The sequence below is a fragment of the Rissa tridactyla genome, chromosome 2, assembly GCF_028500815.1.
Source record: "Rissa tridactyla isolate bRisTri1 chromosome 2, bRisTri1.patW.cur.20221130, whole genome shotgun sequence".
NCBI lineage: Eukaryota > Metazoa > Chordata > Aves > Charadriiformes > Laridae > Rissa > Rissa tridactyla.
This window is the reverse complement of record NC_071467.1, coordinates 117,526,185-117,554,062: the sequence shown is the minus strand read 5'-3', so window position 1 is coordinate 117,554,062 and position 27,878 is coordinate 117,526,185. Positions and strand designations below refer to the sequence as shown.

General features: G+C 36.8%; 1 protein-coding gene across 4 annotated transcripts in view; it reads left to right on the top strand.

Annotated features, from left to right (window-relative positions):
• PDCD6IP (programmed cell death 6 interacting protein) overlaps positions 1–25,894 on the top strand; it is a 34,599-nt gene extending 8,705 nt beyond the window's left edge. The window contains exons 4-18 of one of the 4 annotated variants that reach the window (XM_054190898.1): positions 3,057–3,184; positions 3,762–3,915; positions 7,090–7,190; positions 9,320–9,436; positions 11,777–11,999; positions 12,753–12,876; positions 13,611–13,788; positions 14,192–14,303; positions 15,132–15,301; positions 16,180–16,428; positions 17,783–17,917; positions 18,859–18,953; positions 21,740–21,869; positions 22,254–22,477; positions 23,273–25,894. In XM_054190898.1, the coding sequence (XP_054046873.1) occupies positions 3,057–3,184; positions 3,762–3,915; positions 7,090–7,190; positions 9,320–9,436; positions 11,777–11,999; positions 12,753–12,876; positions 13,611–13,788; positions 14,192–14,303; positions 15,132–15,301; positions 16,180–16,428; positions 17,783–17,917; positions 18,859–18,953; positions 21,740–21,869; positions 22,254–22,477; positions 23,273–23,441 (2,309 nt within the window). In that variant the 3' untranslated portion in view covers positions 23,442–25,894. Of the gene's footprint in view, positions 1–3,056; positions 3,185–3,761; positions 3,916–7,089; positions 7,191–9,304; positions 9,437–11,776; positions 12,000–12,752; positions 12,877–13,610; positions 13,789–14,191; positions 14,304–15,131; positions 15,302–16,179; positions 16,429–17,782; positions 17,918–18,858; positions 18,954–21,739; positions 21,873–22,253; positions 22,478–23,272 lie in introns of all 4 variants that reach the window. The other 3 variants (XM_054190897.1, XM_054190896.1, XM_054190895.1) reach the window with 3 other exon arrangements.
• Positions 25,895–27,878: the final 1,984 nt, after the last annotated feature.

Genomic DNA, 27,878 nt, shown 5'->3' with positions numbered 1-27,878 from the left:
AACTGACATTAATCAAAATTGTTCAAGTTAACGTTAAGTTTCAGTAGTAGATTTTTGGTAATCCAGCTCCTACTGTTCTAAATGAATAGGGTCCTCTTGAGATGTGCTTGTGAGTGAGCGAGTCCCCTCCAGAAGAAGGGAAGTGATGGTAGCTGGCTTCAGTAACCTAGCCTGATACTGCATTTTGTTCAAGAGAATAGAAGGATCTGCCTGTGCCCGAAAAAGATTCTCCTATCACTTCTTTTTAAGATATTTTCACACCGATTTAAACACTTAGAAAGAAAAATTTGTATTTGTTTCCTGCAAACATAAGGAGCTTGAGTCTGTAATTTGTTTTAGTCATATAGGGACAATTCTGCACTGCAAATTCAGGGTCATTAAATGGATTTGGAACACTCGCCAATAAAGAAACTAAGACTAAATCCTTTTGATTTAAGTGAGGAGCTGTTCAGTCATGTGTCATCGTTCTTTTGTGTTTCTATTTATATACCTAAGTGTTCATCATGACTAGCATTGCAAGATGACCATTGCGATTTTGAAGATCCAGACAAAGCTTGGAAAAAAGTTACAGTACTTACTCTCTTTTTAGTTTTTTTTTTTAAAGTTTTTGTGTCCTTTATATAGTTCTCTGGTAGCAACTACTGAAAGTTTTTGCAGTTTTCCATGTGCTGAATGCACATGCTAAAGTTGTGCTCGTGTGAACTATATGTGTAACAATAGACCACTTTCCTATGTGTAAGCAGGTGGTGCACACCTTTCCTTGCTTTTTCTAACTGTTCTATGAAGTCCTTCTGGATAATTGGAAACCTTCCTGAAGATGCTGTGGTTTTTTTCTCAGAATTTGGTTGGTTCTGTGTTCTTTGGGACTAGCGTTTCATGATGATTGAACTGGCTTCATAGTAAAGTTCAGAATATTTCATTATGACTTAAACATAGTCTGTGAATCGCCAGAGATTTATAATAATTGTGAGAAGAAGAATCAGTAATCATAATGATGATTACCCTAGGAATTTGAATAAATGTGATGTTATAGCATCTTGAAAAAACTTGCATGTCTGCAGGTTAATTATATACTAGTCTAAATAGTCTGTGAGGCAGATGGCTAGAGATTTATGCAACATTCCATGTGAAATATCAAAGAAATTCTTAACTGAGTAATGCTCAGTTAACAAGCAATGGAATAAATTTTATTTTGAAACTATAAAGCAGATCTTAATGGAAAGAAATTATCAAAAGGACTCTTTTAGTATATATCTTTACAGTGCTGTATTGCAGTTTATCCAGGTGCTGCTCTCCAGATTAACTATCGCATGTGTGTATCTCTATATTTCAGACCAGAACCGGCAGTGGGATTTTTCAGTGTAAAGCAAAGTTTTCAGTTACTGAGGGAGCAAAATTTCTGTTGACTTCTAAGAGGAGGCTATCCTGTCTCCAGATGTAAATTCAGTGTAAAACTCCTTTGCCTTACATGAGGCCAAGCTGCAGGGGTGTGACTTGAGACTTCTGGTTTTTGCTGTGGTGACAAAATGTTTTCTTCCCATCTTCCCCTGAATCCCAAATCTGTATCACAGGGGTGGCTGACAGATACTGTGGCTGCTTGAAAAGTGACCCAGTTCACAGCATTGCATGTAATCTGAAATATGTTGGCTTAAGTTAATAGGTAGAGCTATAAACAGATGAGTGTGAGGAAAATCTATATTGCTAAACAGCTGTTCTCACTGTAGTAAATCACACTTGATGCAGTCCAGAGTGTAAAGTAATTCTGCATATAATTTTGCACTTTAGAAACTTTAAAGCCATAGTTTCTTTCTTTTTTTTCTGTTTGTTTTAGTCTTTTCAATGATGTGTAAGTTGTACAAGATCATCTTTTTAGAAAAATCCTGGAAAAAAACTACAGAAGAGAGACGGTCTAGATAAATGACTATTATCTTGATGAAATACAGTGACTGTGTAACTCACTTTTCACTCAGGGAAACAAAATGGGAAAAAAGGCATGTTGGATTTGTGGCTGCCTGTCTCGAAATTTAGTGCAGGTCAAGGAGCACTAGCATAAAACTTTAGAGATATGTTAGAAAAATATGTAGCTGTATAAGGAGGCTGTACGTTAGTGAAATGAAACAAATGTGCCACTTTAGTACCTTTATGTTTTAAGGATAACCCAGGAGTTGTACCTGGGTTTGTGAAATTGAAAATTCACTAGTTGAGTTTTCTGTATTCCCCCAAAGGAGTGTACTTTTAACAGTAGTAGGAAACAAGTATCTGCTGTTTTTAGACTTCTCCAGCACTTGCATATAGCTAATAACCTTTTGAAAGCAATTAATAGATTCAAAATGGTTCCTGTTCAGGTATTAATGTTTCTAGAAGTGTGGGCTCCATCCTCTGGGACTAAGTAGTACTACAGGAGTTGTCTGAACAGGCCACACTGCTGTCTAGTAAGCACAAGTTTTAATTAAGTAAATCCTTATATGTTTCAGTACATGTATAAATGAGATATTTGTCAGCATTTTCAGTCTGAAACAGTAGATTCGAGAGGTGAAAAATTCCCTACATTTCAATAGATAGTAAGACAGAACATGTAAAAATCTTTGGCCTCAATGAGAGAAGAGTAGTTAATCCTGATTCATGATACAGTAAGACCATGTAATTGGGTAGTTATTGCAAACAGATAATGCATGGAAGTTCCTATTTCAGATTATCCTTCAGTAACGCATGAGTTTCTGTATCTTCAGGACCCAAAAAGTTAGGAAGACTTTAAAATTATTTTGTGTATTGTGTAGATTTTCATACTACTGCTTTTATGCTTTATGTCACTCTCTGTAGTTCCTCACTTTAAAACATTTTGTGGAATATTAAATTAGACTATGTAAAGCCTTCAGAATGAAGATGACTTTGAGTTTAAAAGTTCAGTCTGTTTTTTTTGAGGGGGGAGGGAGTGGGCTTGAAATTGTTTATATCTTTAAGTACAGATATTAGTAGTATTGGCCTCATCTGTAGGATGCTAGAGTACTGAAGTTTATTTTTTTAACAGTATGGATAACTGTCTGTCTTGATTGCAGCTCTGGCAAGTTTGGGGTATGAGAAGACCTGTGTTTTGTTCAACTGTGGAGCGCTGGCAAGCCAGATTGCAGCAGAACAGAATCTAGATAACGATGAAGGACTGAAAGCTGCAGCTAAGCACTATCAGGTACAGAGGCTCCCTGCTTATGCTTAGTGATTCAGAATTATTAATCTTAGAACATCAAATAAGTATCTCTCAATTTTAAAGCTAAATACACACATACATAAATGTATATACATATTTTGCCCCTCTTAATTGCAAAGGTGAATTAGCTAAGTACCTGGTCTTGGGTCATATTTACCACCTTTGAAAGATTTAATTCCATGCAGTTCCTCATACTCCTTCCTCCAAGCATGTTGGTAACTAATAACCTTCAGCTCAAGATTTAATAATTTTAGCTAGTATCAATTTTAGCTTTAACAAGTTATACAGTAATAATCTCTTTCTTCTTTGTGGAATGCATTAAAATTTCCATATTCTTATGCTGTTGGGTATAGCCAATATACTGTCTTGATAAATGTATTGGTGTAAGTGGCTTCAAGAACAAGAAGTCACAAAGAATTGTTTTTAGTGGCTAAACAATAAATGTGAGACCGAATCCCCAAAAAGATCTATTTTTTTAAAAATTTTGTATGTATTATATTTGTAAGAGAAAGTGTCTGTTCAGAAACATGAGTGGTAATAATTATTTTGCTTTACTTAGTTTGCAAGTGGTGCTTTCCAACACATTAAAGACACGGTTTTGTCAGCCTTGAATCGAGAGCCTACAGTGGACATCTCTCCAGACACAGTTGGAACTCTCAGTCTTATTATGTTGGCTCAAGCCCAAGAAGTCTTCTTTTTGAAAGCTACAAGAGGTATATCTTAATTTTTGGCTTGCATATTTATGTGCTTATTACAATTTCCACAAAAACTTAGAAGTGTTTTAAGTTATTAAGAGCTTGTAAAGGGCCTTTCAGAAGTTTTTATTTTTGCCTTTACTGATTTTTCTCCCCCCGCCCTTGCAGGTCACTAAACACAGATGCCACCTAAGAATTTGTCTAAGGTTTACCTGACAATGTACTTCTCCCATTTGTCTTTTCTTTCTTCTTATGTTCAAAACAATTAGGCTTCATCTCTACAAAGGATTTTGCTGGTTTATATTTTTTCCTTTACCCCTTGAGAATAAAACACATTATCTAAAAGAACTGAGAGTACTTGGTGCATAGGAATGATATACTTCTGTGGAATGCATACTTCTGTGGAATGATTTCATGAGAATTTAGAAAGAAAGATACAACTGTACTAGGAAGCAAAGGAAATTTCCTAAGAGTTTAGGGGAAACAAATTCTGGTTTATTGCTCCTGTTATTGAGAGGAATTCTTTGACCCAGTCTAACTTTGAGAATGTCCTGTTTATCTTGGAAAGTGAAATTCTGCAGGTAGAACAAAGAATTGTGTGTCTAACTGTTAAAGGCTGATTGTGAAATACTGATTCAGAGGCTGCATATTTTAACGCAACTATTAAAGAACATCTGCTTCAAAGAATTTTCCTGTGGAACAGTACTATCTTCAGTACAAGATCTCTTACTCTTTGCTAATCTCCTCTTCTCTCTGTATTTACAAGTAGTTGTGCATCTAGAAGTTACAGATATCTAAAAGTATACCTAAAGGATGTATAGGTCACGTGATTGCTTGCCAACTCCTCTCTTCCCCTACGGTGTTTGGAATACAATGAAGGAAGACAGGGGTTATCTTAACTAGGATGTTTCTTTTCTTCACAGGGAAGATCCCGGAAACTTCTTGTAGCCTTACTGCCTTTAGGAGAACCTCAATGAGAAATGATTGTCCTTCAGCCAATTGATAAATTATGTTTATGTTCTTTACCATGCTGGTAGCAATATTTTAGTCTCAGGCTATTTGGAAGTTGCTTTGAAATAAATTTGTATAACAAATGCCTGAAACTTTTCTTCAGAGCAGGACCAGACACCTCGGTTTTCATGGGAAATAGATCTTTCTGTCACCTCTTTCTTCTTCACCTGATTTCTTCTTACTCAAAACATGAAAAAGATAAAGCAAGGCTGATCGAAAACCCACATGTGCCCAGTGAACTGAAGATTTTTGTGACTGCTCTCAAGACCACAAGTCTGACAGTGTTAGAAAGACAGTAAAGGTTAATCACCATCTGACTGTGGAGGCTGTAGATTTTGCCAGATGTAAAGAAGTTCCTTTCCCTGGCAGGAAAGACACTTTGTGAAGAATGGGGCTTGACAACATGATTAACTTCAGAAACGTATTCTTCAAGTGGAAATGCTTCAAAGTTTGATCTCAAGACTTTGATCTTCAAATGTAGCTTCTTTCTGCATTGATTATTTACCTTACTTGCAATTTTCTGGTTTTCTCTCATGTGAGACAGTCCATTTATCATCTTACCGGCTGATAATGTTACTTCTGATAGAACTGAGTTTATCCACAGTTGAAAGAAAGTGGAAGTGTTTGGCAAAAACCAAATTGGTCAGTCAAATCTAATTCCACTGCATAACTACAGATCTGTTTTTTAATTTCTGAGCCTTCCTTAATGTTTTCTTTAAGTATCTTTAAGTCTGCATTCCATCTCAAGGCTTGCATTGTAGCTGCAATATTTTAAAGATATGTGAGTAAAAAATAAAGCTTCTGATAGTGAAAGATCTATTCTGAGCCATCTGTATGGGCAAATGAGTCTCCTAACATTTCCTTTGTTAATGGAAATGTAGTTAATATGCCAATATTTCTTTTTTTGCTTTTCTGAGAGCTCAAGCTCTATGAAGGAAGGTGCAACTACCACAGACTAGGTAGGGCTAGAAGAACAGTCTATTTGGATTTTATATATCTTGTTTTTTTAAATATGTAGTGCACTGGACAGAAACATTTTAGCAAAGTAAGTTGCTAGATCTCATAAGCTCCTTTTTCTCCAGTTGCCATCTAAATCCTGTTCCACAGTGAAAAGATCTTTCTGGCATACCTTAAATGCATTTACGTCATAGAAGGTAAATATATTGCATCTTAACTCATGCCTGAAGTGTTGTAGAGAGATCTGTGAATATGCTGGAATGAACAGACCACTTGGGAATTCTTTTGATTTAATCTTGGCAATTAAGCATACTCTGCAGATTTCCTAATCTCCCCACACCCCCACCCTTGTTTATCAATCTGGCAGTACATGGAAATCACCTGAGTCAGAGGATACTTGTTTGTAAGAGCAGCTATTTAGAACTGACAGCAACTTTGCATTGATTGCCTGCCTTCTTTTGGAAGGCTGAATTGCTTGTGCAGGCAAGAGGTGATTATAAAAGGAGATAAAGATAGATGCAGTATGTTCCTATTTTAACAGTTTTGGCTTCAGGAACAGGGTGAGGACGTGAGGCAGGGAATACCGCTGCCTCTAGGCACATGCGGCTCAGATATGAAGTAGTGGATACCACTTGGAGGAACCGTGGTTATTTGTGTCTAGGAATGGTATTTCTGTACTCGCTGTAAGCTAACGGTGATGTGGACTGCCATGGAAAGGACCAGTCCCTTCTCTTCTGTTGCACTTCTGCAAATTTTTTGAGAGTCCTGACATGGAGTTGGGTTAAAGAACAGATCCTGCTGAAAGTTAACTATTTTTTGCTAAGTTGATTTCAGCTAAATTCTTTGACTACGGCTGCACAAATGCTTGTGCTGCCACAAGGCTGGGAACAAGCTGCCAGGGTTAGAGTGGGACTGCGGCATTTATTGGCAGCTTGCCATTGGTCTGAGGTAAAACATCACTCTTAATCCTCCATAAATGACAGCAGCTGCCAAAATTTCTTCTACAACTAACTGAACCTTCAGCATCACGATTGAAGTAGAAAATCTGGAAACTGCTGCTGGATGTCAAGGGCGAAGCATGGGATCCCACCTTTGAGCTATGATGTAAAGCTATGCCCTTAGAATGTAGCTGTTGCTGTTTGAAGATGAAGTAATTTACCTGTTCACTTGTAAAAAATGATGATGATGATGATCGTTCTTTGTTTTTTCTCCCTTTCCCCCCAGATAAAATGAAAGATGGTATCATAGCTAAACTAGCTAATCAAGCTGCTGATTACTATGGTGATGCATACAAACAATGTCAGTATAAAGATACTTTGCCCAAGGTTAGTAACTCTCATGGAAATAACATGGGATTTGCTGTTATTGCAAATAACTGCTATTGTTTACAACGTAGTTGATGAAATACATTTAAAATATATCCTCAAGACAAGCTGACATATTGCTGCATTTAAACGAAATGAACCTGTAATTTGAAAAAACAGTGAAGCATCTAGGAGGTAAAAGATAGTATGTGGGTGTTTTTTGTTTTTAAGAAGTAAAATCTTATTATGTGAAGTGTTTACTTGCATCTTATTTCATTTAAAGTGAACTTGAAATGTTTATGATAGCGTTTAGGTATGGCTGCTTGTACTTAATGCCTTACTAAATCTGTCTTTCAAACTAACACTTTCTAATGGGGCTTAATTGGTTTGTAGTCTCAATGTTTTTACGTGAAATTTGCTCTCATGTCCAGCATGAATACAGTGGTACTGTTCACTCACCTGTTAATGAAAAACATGAGTGGAAGTCCGTGGGTGTCCTCTGTCCTTCTGCCTGTCTTCTCCTCTTCCTCCACCCCAAAACAATCTTGATACTTGTAAATTATCTCAATTTAGTCTTGACTGTTTTCATTTGAGTGCTGTTGGTTTTGGAAGATACAGAAGGATATTTTTTCATGCTCTTTGAATATATGCTGTATAACAAGTACTTTAAAAATGATCAGGTTTTCAGTACATCAAATGTATCAATTATGTTCAAATCATAAAATAGTACAAAACCTTTTGTGCAGTGCTAGGTTTCTAATAGATTTCTAGTGCAGAATAGAATCTTGATGATAATAGGAACTGTATGGGTAAGGGCTACTGTACTAAAGTAAAAGCATGCATTTTTACTCTTAAGCAATAAATTGCACAAATGCCTTTGTAGGCCAGTCAGTGACTTGTTATGTATATTTTTGGGAAAAAAAAAAGTTTTTTAAAGTTAAATTATATCTTGCTTGGCTTCAACTTGATAGATTCTTTTATGTGTGCGCATATTTCCTCTCGTGCTTTCTGTGGCATTTTAAAGATGGGGCACTTTCTCACTCTAGGTTTTACATTTACGATTGATTTCTGAGAGGCAATGAGCTCTAATAAAGCCATTGCTTTGTCTTTTGTTGTTGTGGACCTTTCTAAGCCATAGATCTGCTCCCTGTTCCAGTTGCACAGTAACCTGTCAATAGATTATCTGAAAGAACATTATAAGGTTTGCTGGTTGGTTCCATGAGTTAACACCAGCTCTGAGAACAGTTACATGTTTAGGAGTGTGAAGTAGAGGTTGACCTGATGGGTCAGACTCCAGCTGCGAGGCCTCCCAGACAACTTTGTCTTCCAAATTCACACTTTTCTTTTTTTTTTTTTTTTTTTTTTTCATCTCTATGGGGGCAGCAAGTTTGCACAAATGTGAAGAAGCAGGTCTTTATATACTGAGGTCTTTAAAACATCACTCTGGTTTTCCAGTGCTCCTTGATTTAAGAAATAAAACAGTAAGACAAAATCCTTGATCAAAGACCATGCCTATACTGTGAGCTGCAGCATAATGTTTTCTTCATGTCTTGGTTGGTACTCCTGCAAAGATAAGTGCATTTCCATGAAAGTCTAAAAATGACTTTTAAATATTTTAAATTGCTTTTCATGTCAATAGTTGTTGGTCCTCTTTTTGTTCTTTGCTTTCATAATTTTAGAGTTACTTTCTTGATAGGCCTGCTGCTGTTTTAACTGTCATTGTTTTGTTAAATTAAAAGAAAAAAAAGGGCCCTGTCTTCTCCCCTTCCTCTTCGTTTAAGAACACTTTGTCTTGGCTTTGTCTTGGGAGCGTTTGGGTGTGTTCTTGCAACTATCCTTTCTAACATATGCATGCATTTCTAACCTTTGAAGTAAATGTTGCGACTTCATGGCTTGAATTTAAATTGTAGTTCATCTAAAATAATGGACGCTAAGAATTTTGCAATAACTGATTAAAAGAAGAAAGCCTGGATTCAATCCATGCAAAGTCACGTGGTCTCTGACATTTACCTCTAATGTTTTAACCTATCTAAACCATTAATTGGGTGATTCTAATTTCCTTTTCTTCTTCCTTTTTCTTCCTGCATCCCATGTTGTCTGTGGTGGTTAATGTGGTTGGACTCTCCCCTGGTCAGTATTTTTATTTCCAGGAGGTGTTTCCTGTTCTGGCTGCAAAGCACTGCATTATGCAGGCCAATGCAGAATATCATCAATCTATCCTGGCAAAACAGCAGAAGAAATTTGGTGAAGAAATTGGGAGGTTGCAGGTGGGTAACTGTTTTTCTTCTCTGAAAGATATGGGAGAACTCTAAATCCTGAAAAGCTAACTCAGTCCTAAAATTCAAATAACTAAACATGAAGTGTATTTAAAAAATTACAAAGCATGTTTATCACATGAATCAAATTATTAGCAGCTTCAAAGATGAGAGGAATCCTGTAGCTCTTACAAAGATGTATTTTAATGATTTTTGGGCAGTTTGATACTGCTTGACATGTTAAGTCTGTATCTTTACGTTTGTATAGGCTTCTTATCTCAGTATAGCTAATATAACAGATTTGTTAATAAAGTTTTCCTAAGCAATGTTATTAAAAAAAAAAAAAAAAGACAACAAAACCCCAAAACATTAAAATTCTGCCTGGTCTATACATAACTGCTTTCCTGCAATCTTGATTTAAATCTGAACCATTTTTGAAAAATGTACATGCAGTTGTATATTTAGACTTTATAGTTTTTTGCCTCTACATCTGCTTCCTAGAGGGACTCACTAGAGGGACTCACATATAGATGTTATAGTAACATAAGTAAGGTCTTGTCATGTTTTAAGTAAGGTGGGGAAGAAAATTACTAAAAATAACTACTTTCTTCAAGTCTTCTGGTCCTTGAAAGAAAACAATAGTAGTGCTGCTTTGGCTGAATTTGTAGGATCCGTGTGCAATTTATTGATGTGCAGGAGAGTTGAGAGACTTATTTAAGACTATCATGTTGACATTTTGAAAGTTACCATTATGCATTTATTGACTTGGAGCGGGATGGAGCTTGAAACTTCTTTTTGTATGCTTGCATGACAATGAAGTGCCTGTATGAACTTCTAATAGCACATTGTACTATGACTACATTACTAGGTGATAGATGAAGATGTATCAGCTGTTTATTCTTGAGGTTCAAATCTGCCTATCAGATCTCCTTTTCTAGGACTCTGCTGCAATAGAATATTAATGTCTTTTTGTTAGTGCTCACCCTTGACAGGTCTGGCTATATCAAATTTACTATCATTGTTAAGTTGTACAGTAAATTAGCTTGTGTCCATGATGTTTCTTCATGTTGTGTTATAGGAAGAAACCCTTCATGCTGAGCAGTTAAAAGTTTTGGTGATTTGTGTTGTGTGTGGGTTTCTTGTTTTTTTTTGTTGGTGTTCGTTGTTTGGTTTTTTGTAGGGAAGTCTGAGGGGCAATACTCCATTATTACTTACTTTAGCACTGCTTCATGAACAGCATGTAGTAAGAAGTTAAAATCCTGTGGCTTCTTATTTAATACATTTAGTAAGATGAAACTTAAATCCTGTTCTACATCGTTGTTAAAATGCTGCTTCCATAATTAATCTAAATTAGAGGTTTAGTATACTTTTTGATGTCTTTGAAAAATGCAGTTGCTATAAAGTAATACTGTCTTTTTATTTCCCTTTTTGAAAGCTAGAACAAAGATTGATTATATTGGGGGGGGGGGAAATAATATAAATTCCTCCAAAAGTAAAGTCTATATGCACATCTCTGTTTCTTCTCTCGCTTTCTGTTTCTGGCAAATGCCAGTTAGACTGTAATGTCGTATCAAACCAAAACTACTGTTTTATGATTTATGGCACAATGGAAAGTGTCAAAAAATATCTGCAAATTTCAAATAGACTTCTCTTGTAACGTAGCTCAGGTTCCACTTCGCTTTTCCAAGAAGTCTGAGGCTTTGAATTGTTGCGAGTTTATGTAAACCTCAATCTCTCCTGCAGGAGATTGGAAGTTGGAAAATCTGATACCTCAGGGTTGCATCTAGGCTGAGCAGACAGCAGTGAAGAGACAGCAGACCTTGTATTTTATTTTAATTTCCAGTATGATTCCAGTATAATTTCTGTAGCTTCTGAGCTCAAGGTTAGATGGGTGCTAGCGGCAGATGTGAAAAGCAGGAACTCTGGCTTCCTCCTTCATGAATGTGAGCAAGATTTGAGAAACAATTTGCAGTACCTGCAAAAGCAAGCTGTGTGTTTCATGAAACAACATGAAAATGACACGGAAGCACGTTTTTTTTTTTTTCTTGTGAATGGGTGTTATTGCATCTAACTCATGATAACTTCTTCTGGATTTTGGGGAGTCATAGTGAAGCTATTTTGACAGAATAACTTGATTACTGTTTTGTTTTCCCAATGAACTATTTTAATGAGTAAAATGTCCTTTTCCCCGTTTTTGATACATAAGAGGGAAGAATATTTTCTTATGGAAATAACAACACGTATCATATGTGTTGGCAGTAGTTACTTGGCTATCTGGGAAGCTCATGTGTTTTCCTAAGTATTTATGAAAGGGAGAAAGAAAAGTTACTTTAACTATTTTATTTTTTTTAGCATGCAGCAGACTTGGTGAAAACAGTGGCATCTCGTTATGATGAATATATAAATGTTAAAGATCTGGTTGACAAAATCAACCGTGCACTTACAGCCGCCAAAAAAGACAATGACTTCATTTACCATGACCGGGTTCCTGACCTGAAAGATTTGGAGTCCATTGGAAAAGCCAGTCTTGTGAAGTCTACTCCAGTTGTTGTTCCTCTGAGTCAGAAATTCACTGGTAAGTGAAGTGTGTGGAGTGCACAGGCTAATTGTTACCTTGTGAAACACATGGCCATCAAAGTTCATTTATACCATGAAAAAGTAAATGTTTACTTTTGAATTTTATTAAGTGTACAGCAGTGCTTTTGGAAGTGCCATTTGCCTTTTCCAGTTTGGAGTTCTATTTCTTGATGATAAAAAGTACTGAAAGAATAAACCACATGTTGAAAATCATTATCTGCAGTGTGCCCTTCTCGTAAAGATTTTCTCAGCAACTGTATTTTCTATATTAAACCAACTTAATTCCAGAAGGAACACTAGTATAATTGAAAAATATCAAATTGTACAATCTTAACTAACCTAGTTGCTGACCTTCCATAAAGGTGAAAAATCTTACTTTGTTGGCTTATGGGGGAGTTCTGAAAAATGATCCTCTCTCCCATTTCTCGCTTTCTTCCTTTAAAAAAGCAGAATTAGAAATTAAGCCATAAGGTAAATGTGATTTGCAATCCTACAATTGTTTTAAATATAATGACTTTAAATTTATTTCTAAATCTATTTAAATTTATTTCTAAATCAGTTTCAGACTTAAAAATTGAAATCTAATCTAAAGACCTGTAGAAATAGTTGGGTTTTTTTGTTTGTGTGGGAGAGTATCTTAAGCTGTTTGGATCAGTCTCTGTAGTATAACCTGTACAAAAGAGCTGGGAAGATGTTTGTGTCTTTTACCTTCACAGTGCAATTTAAGTAATTTATACTATTTTAATTGCAGACCTGTTTGAGAAGATGGTTCCATTGCAAGTTCAGCAATCTGTGAGTGTTTATAACCAGAGAAAGGCAGATCTAGTAAACAGGTCAATAGCCCAGATGAGAGAAGCCACAAATCTGGCAAATGGGTAAGTATGGCTTCTTGTGAAGTTTATCAAGAGGACTTATGGAACAGCCTGTAAACACTGGTTGCCTTGCAGTCTCTGGACATCCAGATTACAGCAGTCTCCCTTTTTTTTTTTTTTTTTATTACCGTATGGTAGGTTGGCAAAATTAAGCTATAGCAGGGGTATTTAGAACTACTTTTCTGCAGATGTTAAGACTGAAACCATGTCAAGAACAAGTAGTATTTAATTTTCTTCAGTATTTCTCCGTTTTTTAGGAGTCTGACACTTGTTCAGAAAAAGTTCCAGTTCCATTAATCTAGATGGATTTTCATATTCCAATAGTCAGCTTGATTGTACCAGTGACTCAATATGTAATATCTTTTTCGGCCAAAATTTTGTTCTTTAAAATAAATAATAATAAAAAATTACATCAAGCTGAAAGATAGGAATGTAATTCAAGGCAGTTGGTTCTTTATCCACCAGACAGTTACTACTGAAAATGTTTGCCACATTTTGTAAGTGCTAGAAGACTAGTATTTGTTTAGCTTTTTAAGAGCTTTGAAACTTATTTTTGGTGAGGTATACAGTAGGAATAAGTTCAGAGTTTTCGGTTGGAAATTTCTGTCCAGGAGTACATTATACTCTGTTTCCTTTATAATTGACTGTGTGATTGATTTTGTGTAGCAGCACTATTTACAGGATAAAACCATTTAATACTACAAATAAATTGCTGTTTAACATGTTGACTTTTTCAGTGTGTTGGCTTCCCTCAATCTTCCTGCTGCTATTGAAGATGTGTCTGGTGATACTGTTCCTCAGTCTATTTTGAACAAGTCTAAGTCTGTGATTGAACAGGGAGGAATTCAGACTGTTGATCAGCTTATCAAAGATCTGCCTGAGCTGCTACAAAGGAACAAAGAAATTTTAGATGAAGTAAGCTCAGCAACCACTAACACTAAAATATTCTTAAAACACACCACCACTGAACTCTTTTTTTTTCTTTAAATAGTAATAGAAAAAGTGCATGACTATCCAAAGTGTTTGTAACTTTAATAGCACTTTAAAATATGTCATTTAAGTGTTCAGTCCGTTACAGAAACTGTGCTGTTACATGTGGATATTCCCCTACAAGTATTTTGTTTTTAAAATTGCTTGGGGGGAGGAGCATTCTGAAGAAATTTGGGTGATTTGTTCTTTCATGTCTGTTTTCGATTTGCCAAATTAAATTTATAAAGGATGTATAAACATTCTTTGTATTTTCTACACTAGCTGTGTATTTTGTAGCTATTTCATGTTTAGAATGGCTTATAGCGCATGTAACATTTTACTCTTGTAGTCACTACGGTTATTAGACGAAGAAGAAACTACAGACAATGACCTGCGAACAAAATTCAAAGAACGCTGGCAGAGAACGCCATCCAACGAACTCTATAAGCCTTTAAGAGCAGGTAAAGTTCGTGTTTCATGCTTTGGATTCTGGGGATGCTCTACAAATGTCCATTCTCATTGTGTAAATTAAAGTCGTTTTCAATGCTCTGATATTACCTTTAAAGTTACAAATTTCAGTGTAGGAGAGGTTATGCCAAAATATCTCCTTGTGCAATATGCACCAATTTTGGAGTTGAGAGATGGTGTGATGGCAGAGAATTTGCTGCTGCTTTTGCACCCTTGGAGTACATGTGTATGCTACTGTTTCGGAGAGCATATGTAATGAAAAATGGCTGCCCTCCTAAGAATCTGGTTGCAGTTAGCTCTTAAATACTTCAGTGTATTTTTCTTTTCGTAAATTAACTTTTTTTAATTTCCCATCAAGGTGTTCTTTTCTCTCTGATTTGGTGTTCTTTTTATTCCTTTTTTTTTTTTCCCCCTCCCCAGCAGTTAGTCAAGCTACTTAAGGTCATGACGATAGCGTGGTTTCTGTGCGCTTAATATGTGTTGTTTTGAAGCTAACAGGGGAGTGATACCTGTGCCTTAGTTTGGCAAAGTTACAGGGGTTTAAATCTGGGGAGTACCTCAAACCAGTGTTCATTCATATAATACACTTCTCTATGTTTCTCTGGAGAATTAATATAGGTACCTAGTTTATGCGCTATTTAAAACATAAATTAGAAGCTTAAGTTTTAAGCTTAATAAGTCTTAGTAACTTCAGGATGTGCAGGCTCATAAAAATGTATGAAGACTTGCAACAAGCGTAAACGCTGCTCTGGTGCAAATTCCTCGATAAAACGAGTTTTGAAATTATATAAACAACCTTCTTTTTTCCTTTCCACCACCAGAGGGAGCCAGTTACCATAACATTTTGAGTAAAGCTGTGCAAGCAGATGGCCAAGTTAAAGAGCGCTATCAGGCTCACCGGGATACGATTGCACTTCTGTGTAAGCCAGAGTCAGAACTCAATGCCGCCATTCCTTCTGCCAACCCAGCAAAAACATTACAAGGAAGTGAGGTAAAGCATTGAAATTTGTCTCTGTTTTGAGTAGAAGTGCTGTTCATCTAACAACGTAAACTTACATGAATTGGTGTGGAAGCCGATCCTTAGCTGCTCTTGTTTCTTTCACAGTTGATACAGGAGGTAACTAACATTCGGAAAAGAGGTTGCCTTTTTATTTAAAATCTGCCTGAGTATATTTTGTTACGCTCGGTGTCAGCAAGTTCAGTTGCCAGGGAGAGCAAGACTGTTTGACGGTTATAAAAGGAGCAATCCTTGATGAATATTTTTGTTATGTAATGTAGGGTGGTGGGATGTAGTGCTCAGGTTTTTGGGGCAATTTGGCAATGTAAAAGGCATGGCCCAGTATTTTAAAGTATTAGGCAATTACAGCAACTTGCTTTCCAAGAAAGTCACGTCTCATCTACAGCAATATGATTATTTTTCTCATTGGAGTGATTTGAAGTCAGTGTTTTTGACTGTCATTTTTAGACTATCCTATTGGAAGGTATCTGATCAGTTTTAAAAAAAAAAATAGGCTTAAAAATCTTTCTATTAATTCAGTGTTATTAGTGGAAGCAAATCTTTAGATAAGAATATAGCTTTAGAAATACTTGGAGATCCTCTGTTTCGTTGCATTTTGTCCCGGTTTGTTGTCTTAAATGCATTTATAAACAAATACTCATCCAGCAGTGTTGCCAGCGTCAGTGAGGAGTGCAAGGTGGAAACAAAAGTAATAGTGCACAATTCTGCAATAATCATAGAATCATAGAATGTATTGGATAGGAAGAGACCTTTAAAGGTCATTTAGTCCAATATTTCCCCTAAATAATTCCTCTAATTAATTCCAATAATTCCTCTAAATATGCAAACTTCTGACATTTTTTTTTACCTAGGTTGTTAATGTCTTAAAAACTTTGTTGGCCAATCTGGATGAAGTTAAGAAGGAGAGAGAACAGCTGGAAAATGACCTGAAATCTGTAAATTTTGACATGACAAGCAAATTCCTGACAGCACTTGCACAGGATGGTGCTATAAATGAGGAGGCTATCTCTGTAACCGAGTTGGACAGAATTTATGGAAGTTACACACAGAAAGTGCAAGAGTCCCTAAAAAAGCAGGAAGAACTTCTCAAAAACATTCAGGTACAACACCTTGTATGTCTTCCTTCCTCTTAAACTAAGGAGCAATGACTCCTCTCTCTCTAGTGCTTTAGAAATCTCATTGCTTTCTACTCTGTTTTGCTCTGTTTTGCCTGTTATAGGCCAGTTGATACTCCTTTACTCCTCTGATTGCTGAAAAATACAGGGGTGTCTTTTGTGTTCACTGTAATGAAATGTGAATTTTTAGCAGACCCTCCCAGAGCTCCAGTGTAAATTCTCTTGGACCTTTTCTTGGCCCAGTTCTGCAGATGAGCTTAACTATTGTGTTAAGAAGTTTTTGGTTTTGTATTTTCCCCTTATCCCATCTTAATACTGTTTCTGGGATAACAGGAGACCTATCCTTACTTTCTACTAGAAGATATTTTGGGTTTCTGAAGTACAATTTGATTTATTCCTAATAGCTATTTACAATGTGCTTGACTCCAGCATGTGCAAAGCTCATCAAAGTAAAACTTAATGAGAATTTCCCAAAGTTTATTTATAAATTCAGCCTTAATTTGCCAGTAATGCTAGAGACAGGTACCTAAGATATCTGGTAAAAGAGGAAGTCTTAGTTCTTGGACAAGTGACAATAGTGGCTTGAGTAATGATGGGGCCTATTTGTGCGCAAGACTGCTTGCAACTTCTGACTGCCACTTGGATAGCAAGAATAAGAGACTTTTCCAAAAGGGAAAAAATTGTTCCTAAATGACCACATGGCCCATGTTTATCAAGGATTTTATATTTAGGTATCTTTTAACATAATAGACTTTATAATCTTGATGGATATTACTTTGATGTTTGAATGTCCTGAAGTTCAAGTTTGGCTGCTTCTGGGAGCTGAAGTAATCTTTTAAAAGTATACTTGTTTATTTTCCCAAAAGAAATGAGATGTAGGTGATCCTTCTGTAAGTTTTCCACTTCCCTGTCCTTTTAGTAGGTTGCCCCGGTCAACCAAATTTGAGGTAGCATTTCTTAAAAATACTAACTTTCAGTATGATTTTATGAATATCAATGGAGAGAACGAGGAGAGACACTAATTAGTATAGCCTCTGAGAGTCTGCAGTATGAACTTGAGAATTAGCTGAAGGCAGTCCACAACAGAACAGATAATTAGCTGATATATACTGCCAGTGAGTTAATATATGCATAGTTCTGAAATAGCCACTGCGCTTGGCAGACAGCAAGTACTGGGAAGTACAGTGTGTGAATGGAAGGTGAGGAAAGGTACATATAGGGAAAAGGGGGTAGAAGCAATGAGTAAGAGGAAAAATACCCAAAGATACACAGCCTTACATGGAACTAGCTTGCGTTGTTTTCACTGCTCATTTTTTTTTTTTTTTCCCCTTCTTTTAAGAATGCACATCAGGATTTTTCAAAGATGAAACAATCAAACAATGAATCTAATTTAAGAGAAGAAGTTTTGAAGAACTTAGCCGTAGCAAATGACAACTTCGTGGAACTTGTAGCCAATTTAAAAGAAGGCACAAAGGTATGGTAACGCTTTAGGGACTGGAAGAACTTTTTTTATTATTTATTTACACAATGAGACATGAATCAAAAACTGTAATAAATTTGCAGACATGCTAGATGAGAGGTACATTTTTGAGGATTTTACTACTGAAGTGAGGACAGCAAGTTGCTTGAATTTTGTTTGTTTTGACAGCTGTGAAAGAATGCTTTGTTCCTATCTGAAAAGTAAGCTTTTCTGAGCATTGCTTTATATTAAAATAGGAAAAGGTGTTAATTACAGCTGAGTAACTGATGCTGAAGTACCCAGATGATCCATTTTATCTTAGGAATTTTTTCACGTGTTCTCCCATGGTATTTAATCACCTTATCAAATTTGTGGTTTATATACTGCTACTGCATACGTGAGGAGAGATGAGGAGGGCTTTATTTAGCTTGCTTTTTTTGATCTGGTCTTCTGGAAGGTGTCTTACTGCTTCTGTATTAAGTACTTTTTGCTGGTTTATTGATAGCTCGCTAGAGGAAAAGGAAATAAAACTCTGAAATGTCTATACAAATGAAATGCATGGAACTGATTGAAGGCAGTAAAATTAAAACCAGAAGAAATGATCCTTTAGAAAATCAAGAGTTAATCACCAGAAATAATCTAGTTTTATTCTGGTTTCAATACATTTTCTAGTTGTCTTAAGCTATTTTCATATTTATACACACACACACAGATAGTTATATATATATACACACACGCATACACGTAATATCTTATGATATTAAAGTGATGGACGACAGCCGACTAATTTGTTTTTGAAAAGCAGAATAAATGCACTAGCAAACTTCACTGGAATGGCAGGTACTGGGCACTTTAATAATATAATGCCTATAACTGGATCAATATGTAAAAATATGCTAGCATGGAGTCTGAAAGTATTGGTTGCATGTGGTTTGGTTTTTTTTCTTCTTCACTAGTTTTATAATGAGCTGACAGAATTCCTGCTGAAATTCCAAAACAAATGCAGTGACATTGTCTTTGCTCGCAAGACTGAAAGAGATGAACTGCTCAAGTAAGGCTTCAATATTTTGTTTAAGCATTGTAGAAATTAATCTTTGGGGACATGTTTCTCATGAAATGAGAAAGGAAGAATAGGTGTGTTAAGACTATCACCTCCTTTTTGCCTCTAATGCTAACCCCACTCTCCCATTTCCTGAAAAACTAGGGAAGTTGATAGGAGAAATAAATGGAAAAATCTACTTTTAAGCCTGCTCTGCTGTTCCTATATACAGTTCAGCATGAAACTGTTTCACCTTATCATGATTTCACACTCAGTTCTTTTTGGCATGCGTTTGTTAATGATTTTATTTTATTCTTTCCTTTGAGGAACTTCTGATTCCTGTAGCTTGCTCCTGCAGTCATTTTGTTTTAAGAAATTAGATAAATGCTTCAGCATCTGATTACCTTCCATGTGCCCAGTGTGGTGGTGGGAAAAACATTGCTATTCCACCTCTGATCTGTAGTCTGATCTGGTCTGATATTTTACCATTGTTCAGATATGTGGGTTGCCCACACTGCAGGGGAGAGAAGCAGATTTTGTCCTTTATGTGAAGGAAAGTGTCTGATGTCATTGTCTCTCACATGTGATGAGGCTAGCATAGTAAGCTTCAGACATGATTTTTAGGCTCTCCTCTTAAGAGGAAAGCATAACTGAAAAGGGTTGCCTTTTAATTGGTTTTCTTTAGCAAAGCACATGCGTAGCCTTTATAAAAAGGGCTAGTTGTTACTAAAGTTTTGGTTGGTGAAACTGCAGTTGTTCTATGCACGTACCATGTTTTGAATGGGATGCTCAGCCTTCAAATTTTACCTTTCCTAACTTCGTCCTTTGTAGAACAATTCTTCTTCAGTTGGGCATTGTGCTTGTAAATTAATTCTTAGTAACTGTATATAACCCCTTCCACCTGTCTTCCACTGCTTACATTCATGTAATTTGGAAGCTGTGCGCTACCTAACCAAAGCTTAGATCTGAATATCTCGCATCTCTAATATGTTAACATTCAGTATTAAAGCTGTAGGCTTAGTGTTGATATAACATTCAGCTAAATCTTGCCATGCTATCTTTTACTGCCTCACGTATTAACTGTTTGCTCAAATGAAATCCTGTCAAGGTTAGGGGCAATGATCAGATTTGGGATATTTGGAGTATACGTCCACAAAATGTATTTCTCGGTGCACCCAGCCCATGGTTTGAGTAAATAAAATGTGCGTTTGCCCCTTCCCCGTGCCCCCCCTACCCCCCTCAACTGCAATAAAATTATTGACAGTGGGATTCATCTTCACTTAGTGAAAAGAAATTTATTTAGAACTAGAGATTTTTTTTTTTTCCCCACATAAAGATTGCCCACTGGAGAATTGGTTTTAATAGTGTTTTAAGCTTCACGTTTAATGCATTTGGTCACTTTGTGGTAAAAATGTACTTCACTCTGAATGGTACCACTGTTCTGTAAGCCATTGGTCTTTGCAGTGTGATTTTTAAGAAGAAAATAGTTATTTCCATCCCTTATGTCATCTTTTAAGATGTTAAGTTTTGGGTTTGTTAGTTTCAGTATAATACAGTGTTGAATAGTTATTCCACTATCTGTGAGAAATAGTTTGAGATATACATATGCATATGTAACAGAGCATCAAGACAGTATTTCCAGCTTTTTCTCCATCATTCCTTTTCACTGCAGAGATAACTGCAAGGACAGTTCTCTTGGGGAATTTTTGTGTCAGTCTTGTTTTTTGCACCAAGTTTCTGCAAAAGTTGCCACTTTTGTTGTCGTCCTTTGGAGCTCACCTCTGCATACTATGTAGTAGGAGCCTGTAGTTTTCTTGCTAACTAGACTGTATTCCTTTGTCAGTCTCCCCTGTCTTCTATTTCAGAATGCCAGGTATCAAATTCTAGCTGTTACATACTGCTCACGTGTCATTTTTACGCAAAATTGTCTGAAATATTAAATGCTTCGTCAAGTCTCTGAAGAACCTGCCTAATCTCAAATATTGAACCTTTGCATTGAGAAACGTACTACATACCTCTGAATATGTAACTTAAAACTGCTTCCTTGCAGTCTTTGTGGCAAGCTGACTGTAAAATTATGCTGCTTAATGGCAGCTTGTAGTACAGCATGAGACCAAAGCCTCCTTGTGTCTTACCAAAGTATCTTACCAAGAATAATTTGAACACTAGATGTCACAGAATAGAGAACTTGAAAGCTCATGTGCTGAACCATTCAGATTTTTGCCAGGGTTTTTTTGATAGTTATGCTTACCCAGATATAAATAATATTGCAGACTTTCTAGTGGACTCTTTTTTTAATTTTTTTTTAAACAGTTCTGTTACATGTATGGTATTTGCATGCAATATTATTTAGGGCAATCTACAAGCAATACAACATTGCTTTTCTTCTGTATTTGAGCATCTGTTTACATGTCAAAATTACTGAAACTTAGTTTTATCCTTTTTCATTGCCTTGAGGTTTCCTTATGTTCTTAGGAAAGCTTCCAAGTTGCTATATGTTCTATTTTATATTTTCTGATCCCAAAGCTTTTGGCTAGTTCAGTGATCCATAGCCAGTATTGAGTTGCAACATAAAGACATTATTAGAAGATAACCGTAACAGTTAATCAGAAGGTTGGCTAGAGGATTGTTTCTGTGGAATTGATTTGGACTCCAAATTTAGTTTGAGCTAGCTCAGTGATCATGCTTTAAATACTAGATTTACTCTGTTACATCTTTTTAGCTTAGCTTGCTGAAGCGTATAACAAACAATTCTTAAACTAAGTTGTATGTTTGCTTGTTTGCTTTTTTTTTTATAGAGATTTGCAGCAAAGCATTGCTAGGGAACCCAGTGCTCCTTCTATTCCTCTGCCTACGTATCAGACCACATCAGCCGGAGGAAGTAAGCCTGCTGCATCCTCGACTCCTACTCCAGCACCCAGAACCATGGTGGTAAATATATGCTATGGAATTAGCGGGTTAGAAATTAGAAGGTCCACACTTTGTAACTCCAAACTGATCTTTAATTTGTGTATATCACTCCTTAATATGTTAAGGTGTATTTGGAAATGTGTTGAAGTGAAATAGAGCACAAGGTCTACTAAAGACTTTGCAAAGAGATGTATTATGTACTCTTGGTGTTCATAATTTATAGATTTGAAATGGAAAGCTTATTGCTTTTTAGATGCTTTGCATTATTATCTGTATAGACTAAATATAGAATGTCTGTTTAAAATGAAAATAAAACCAAAAATCAACAAATCGTATAACCACAGCTTTTGATTCCAAGACTTTCAGAAAGAAGCTCTAGCTTAATTCACTTTCTCTTGTTAGGGGACTAAGCCGCAGCCACCAGCACGGCCACCACCACCAGTGATTTCTGCAGCAAGCAGTTCCTCTTCTGCATCAGCACCCTCTGGAACAGCTGCAGCTCCTGCTGCAGCTCCTGCTGCTGCTCCTACTGCTGCTCCTGCTCCAGGAGCCAGTGCACCTGCAGCAAGCACTGCACCTCCACAGGCACAGGGACCTCCTTACCCAACTTATCCAGGTTACCCAGGGTAAGCTACGGGAGTACTAAAGCAGTTCTTTATCCTGTTACCTAAAAGCACTTGTTTGTTGCATGTGACATTTTAAAATCAGTTATTGTTATAATTGAAGATGTGTTTAGTGTTTGAGGCAAGGTGACTTTTTTTTTTAATCATGTAGTTCTTGTTGGGAATCATTTCCTGGCACAATTTGTGGGAGGGTTCATTTTAAGTTTTTGTAGTTCGGTTTTTTTAAAGGAGAAGGGAGATAGGACAACAGTTCCTAACTGTGGTTTGTAGACTGACAGCCCTTGCATAATCAGTTGGTGTTGCTTATCTCAAAAGTGTTGGCATATCTCATTTTTCAAATATTGGTATCTTGCTAAAGATGATGAAAAATACAGAAAAGACCCAGTTGAGTAGAGTGCTTTCTTCTGATGTCTTTTTTTTTTTTTTCCCCCATCTTTCTGGAGTCGTCACGAGGAACTGAAAGCAGCTGCTCTCTTCTTCAGTAGTAGGCTCAGCAAATGTTAAAATATGTACGATGATATTAAACATAAGAGAATCAATTTAGATCAGTTCTGGTTCAGCAGGCTGCCTTTAGTCCACCTTCTGTCTACATTTCTGTTCCACGCATTATGATTTTTTTTCCGTGTTTGATCCTTGAAAGTTACGACCCTTTCTGCTGCACAGAAAGGAAAATGAAAGGAAAGCATTTGTAGTGATTGCATGTCTTTTTGTATCTATTAATGAGTTGTTATTTTCAAATTATTGTCATCATTGTTTTGCAACTAAAGTATTATTATTTTTTTCCCCACCCCCACACAGGTATTGCCCGATGCCAATGCCATTGGCCTATAATTCATACATGTATGGTCAATATAATCTGCCATATGCACCCGCACCTGTGTTTCAAAACCCTGGACAAGCACCATATCCGGCACCTCAACAACCTGGATACCCTTTTCCTCAACAGCCTTTTTATCCTCAGCAATAATGTATCTGCAAGGAAGCTCTGCTTGTTAAAATTTGGGAGAAATTGGCAATAAGCATACTAAAAGTTTTAGCTTCAGTTAATGTACCATACTGAACTGTATGCAGTCTGTAACTCCTGTTTATTGTTAACCGCTCAAAAATGTCTAGATCAGTTTTTGATTACACTAAACACTCCGAAAGATCTGTTGCAGTGGTTTAGACTGTAGACTAATGCCGGCATTAGATCCTAATTCAGTGGTCTTGAAGCTGTGTGCACTACATGTTGGCTAGACCAAAATATTTCTTTGCAAAAATCCTATAAGTAACAAATGGGTTCAGATGAGAAAAAGTACAGCAGCGCGTGCACTGGATGTGTTATATTCTACAGAACCATACAGCATTTCCTTCTATACTCCATTGGTTTGTATTTTTTTGAGTTTAGTTAAAATATGCTATTTTGTCTAATAATCAAGGCCTTGTAAATCATCGTTAAAATAAATTCCTTAAGAATGGTTTAAATACTTGGCATTCTCATTACCGGATAAATGTGTTTTGTGTGTCTGTAGATTCTTTCATTTGTCCCTTGACTTGCTTAACATAAAGATAACTTCTCAAATGTTTAGCCTTACAACTGAATTTCCACCTCTCTTCCTTGATTCTGTATTTTTGTGACAGAATCTATAATTAACCATTTAAATGTCGGTAGATAAAGTCTTGCAGGTAGAATTTTCCTGTAACTTTGAAGTGTATTTGAGTAAAATATGTTCATTACAGTTTTAAAAGAATAATTACCCTCATCTTCAGAATACTTTGTAAAAGAAGGAAGATCAGGGCCCCTCTTACAGGACCAGTGACTGGTTGGTCTAACCCATGTTTTTCCAAAGAAATGTTGATTGGAAATGTGTTATGGCTCAAAATAGGGCAACTACTGATTGTTGGGGCTTTTCAGATTGTTTTAAAATGATCGCTTTTTTCCCTTGAAAAAAATCAATGTGTTCCCTCAGGGAGTTTGTTATCAGTGGAGAAACTTTTTTTTTGTGGGGAAAAAAAAATAATCTTGTAAATTAAAGCAGATTGAATGTTTACTTTTAGATCCATCTTCTCAAGGGATTAATAGCCTTGCACTACATTTTACAGTAGATAGTGAAGCATATAAGTTTGTGGTTAATGGCTTCTACCAAATATTTACTAACCATCTTTCAGTCTTTTTTTTTTTTTTTTTTTAAACATGTTTGTCAAGTGAGGGACTCTCTGTTCCTTTAGCCCTTGACATGAGTTACTTAGTTCTGTGGGACAATTAATTTCTGGAGTGCTTCGTTCAAGACGTTCTGGCCTTATAGAATAGCTCTGACAATACCTATGTTAAATGTTACTGCTTTGTTTTTCTATTTAAGTGCCTGATTAAAATACTGAGGTATATTTTAATGTAGGGGTTTAGAGGGTGCCAGTTATTGTAGCATCTGGGTGGAAACCTCATTGGGTCTTGAATACTCTTCCTCATAAAGAAAGCAGTGTACGTATCCACATGAGCTCCTTCCTTTCTGTCTCAAGTTCTTCTTGCTGTGCGATCACTCCAATTTACTTTGTAAACACTACTTGTCTTTAATACTCCCCAGCCCCCATAGAAAATAAATAACAACTAGATAAAAATAAGCATCCCTCGTAGAACATGAATATCTAATTCTAAACTAATTTATTAAGCCTGTAGAAGCTCAGTGGTGTGGGGGAACAGGATGAAGTAAGGGAATACAGCACCATAGATACAACTGTGCACAAGGACAAGTGCTTTGCATTTCTTAATAAACATTGCTGAATGGGGTGGCACGGGAACCTCTCCAATATTCTTCCCCTGATGAGAATACACAAGAGGCAAGGAAGGACAGTGAGAAAAAGCCAGGAAGATAACTGTTTGGAACCAACAATCAGAACCTGATTTTACTCTAACTGGAAAAGCAGTAGTTTTCCACTAATTTCACTGTGTCGATGTGAGCAAGTGCAAGTTGAATGCAACCTTTTAAGTTCTATATTTCTAGTACTCTATGGCCTGTAGATTTTTCAGTTCGCACATTAGATGCATTTGAGTATTTGTGTAAGTTTGTTTCTAGTGCCTCAATTTATAAAACTTATTTTAATGCTGTATAAAAATGTAACTTGGTTCAACATAAAGATTCCTACAACTGAAATTTCCTTTTAAGACTTCGTAGATCTGGAATCATGGTTAAATAATTTTTTTTTCCGAGTGGTGTTACTGCTTGCTTTAGTCTGCTATTATTTGAATATGTATAGAAATCTATGCATTACATTCAGCGTTCACATGACCGGTTTTCTCTTTTTTTTTTTTTTCCTAAAAACAGAAAAATCCGGAGACATGTATGTATCTGCTTTTAAGCATGCAGCTGTCATGACTTTGGTTGAAATGTTATCTTGTTCTTCTATAGGTTATTAAAAAAAAAAAAATCAGTTAGAAAACCCTGATTTCATGGCTTTTCTCTTGAGTGTTATTTTGCAAAGGATGGAAATAAGTTATGGGCTTCCAAGTAGGTTTGTGGTGAAGGCACTCAGCATGTGGTACTATATGGTACAGCTCTCTTGTAACAGCCGTGTTTACATCCTGGTAGTTGTGTTTATTTCCAAAGCCGATGGGAGTGTATTTCCCTTTGATTATATGAAAAGGAAATGGTCAGGTCCTTCTGCCTTCAGAAACTTTGATTCCAAGTTTGTTTTCATGAACTCATGTTAGACTGGGGTTTGTGGGTTTGTGTGACTCTCAGCAGCAGGGGTAGGCCAGGCAAACTTTTCCCAGCAGATAAAAGGCCCCCTTCAGCACTCCAAGAAGCTGAGGTTTTTTTTAATACGCCACCCCCCCCCCCCCATGCCCCAAAAAAGACTGATACCGTGCTTTTTGCAATTGCTGTGTTGGAGACAAACACTTACAATCATGTCCTCTCAGAGACTTTGAAGTCAAGCATTTATTTTGTTTTGCAAAAAAAAAAAGCTTTCAATGCAATTAATGAGAAAAGCAAGTTTTATGAAGCAAACTAATTACAGATCATCGGTGAAGTACCAAACTACTGCAGGGCTAGTAGGTCTTTCCTCAGTTGTTTGTTTTTTTTTTTTTCCTTTTTAATACAGTTTCAGACCATATGAAAAAGTGTCCTCTTTCCTGACCGCTAATTTGACATTGCCAGGTAATGATGGTTCTTTCACTATCGTCCCGAATAGGATGTAGGATTATTTTGAATGCTTTTAGGGCTCATCTGTGGGCTCTGGTCTGAAGTACGCTGAACGTAGGCCTTTGCTATTTCAAAGTACCTTGAGGCAGTGTTTGGACCTTGATGTTCTGAAATTACATTACTCATTGCCAGGTAGCTGAAAATGGCAAGAAAATTCTTCGGAGAGCAATTTTTTTTTCCTTGTGTTAGCTGAGAGATGCACTTTTTTGTTACTAAAATGTGTTCGGTTCTGAAGTGACTTGCCTCCCAGAACTTGTTTTCTAGCACACGTTTATCCTGATGGAACATTAAAAGAGACTAATCTGAGTGATTGTGGGTTTAAGTTTTGGTTGTGTACTATAGGATGAAGCTACCTGAATTTTCAAGACTTCACTATGTTTAGTTTAAAAGAAACTGTTTTGAAAGCTCTAGCTCTTGAAAAGATGAGCTATTACAGCAGAGCAAGTCTCAAAATTGCTTTTTTGTATTGTTTGTGGGGAGGATTTGGGGCTTTTTTGTTGTTGTTGTTACTTTTGACTAGCATTAGCCAACCTGCTAGCTTTTTGGATTTTTTTTTATGACTTTTGGAAGTTATATTTAAAAATTTTTTTTTAAGGTGGTTTTTTTTAAGGCTTTTTTTTTTTTTTAAGGCGTGGGGTTTTTTAAGTTGGGTTTTTTTTTTTAAGGTGATATTTAACTTTGACCCCAAGTAACATGTGTCCTTTGACCTATGACAAAGGCCGGGCTGGACGCTGCCTGAGAAAGTAACCTTTGACCTCAGGTAACCTTTGACCTCAAGTAACCGTTTCCCCCTGACACCGCCTGGCCTGGGCTCACTCAGGAAATCCACCTTTGAATTTTTTGGGGAAGAAGCAGCGTTGCGTGATCCAGGCAGGAGGAGCGAGCAGGGGGTGTTGTAGGAGGAACGGGGGGCAAATGGCTTCCTGGGGCGCAGCCTTGCTCCGGCCTCTCCCGCCCCGCCGCCATCAGGCATCCAGCGGCGGGACACCCCTCCGCCTTCAGGGCAGGCGGCCCCTTCCCCTGCGGGGTGTGTGGGGGGGAAGTTATCTCTGCAAAAGAGCTATGGGGACTCGGGCTGCCCCTCGCTTCGTTATATCTGGCGCTGGAGCGACTGTGTTGAAACGCAGAGGTTTTCGCAGTTAAAGAGTATCCTCAGACAGTATCTTGTATCCGGAATGTTCCTCCCAATCAAGGAGCAATTTAAGCAAGAAGGATTTTCAAGGCAA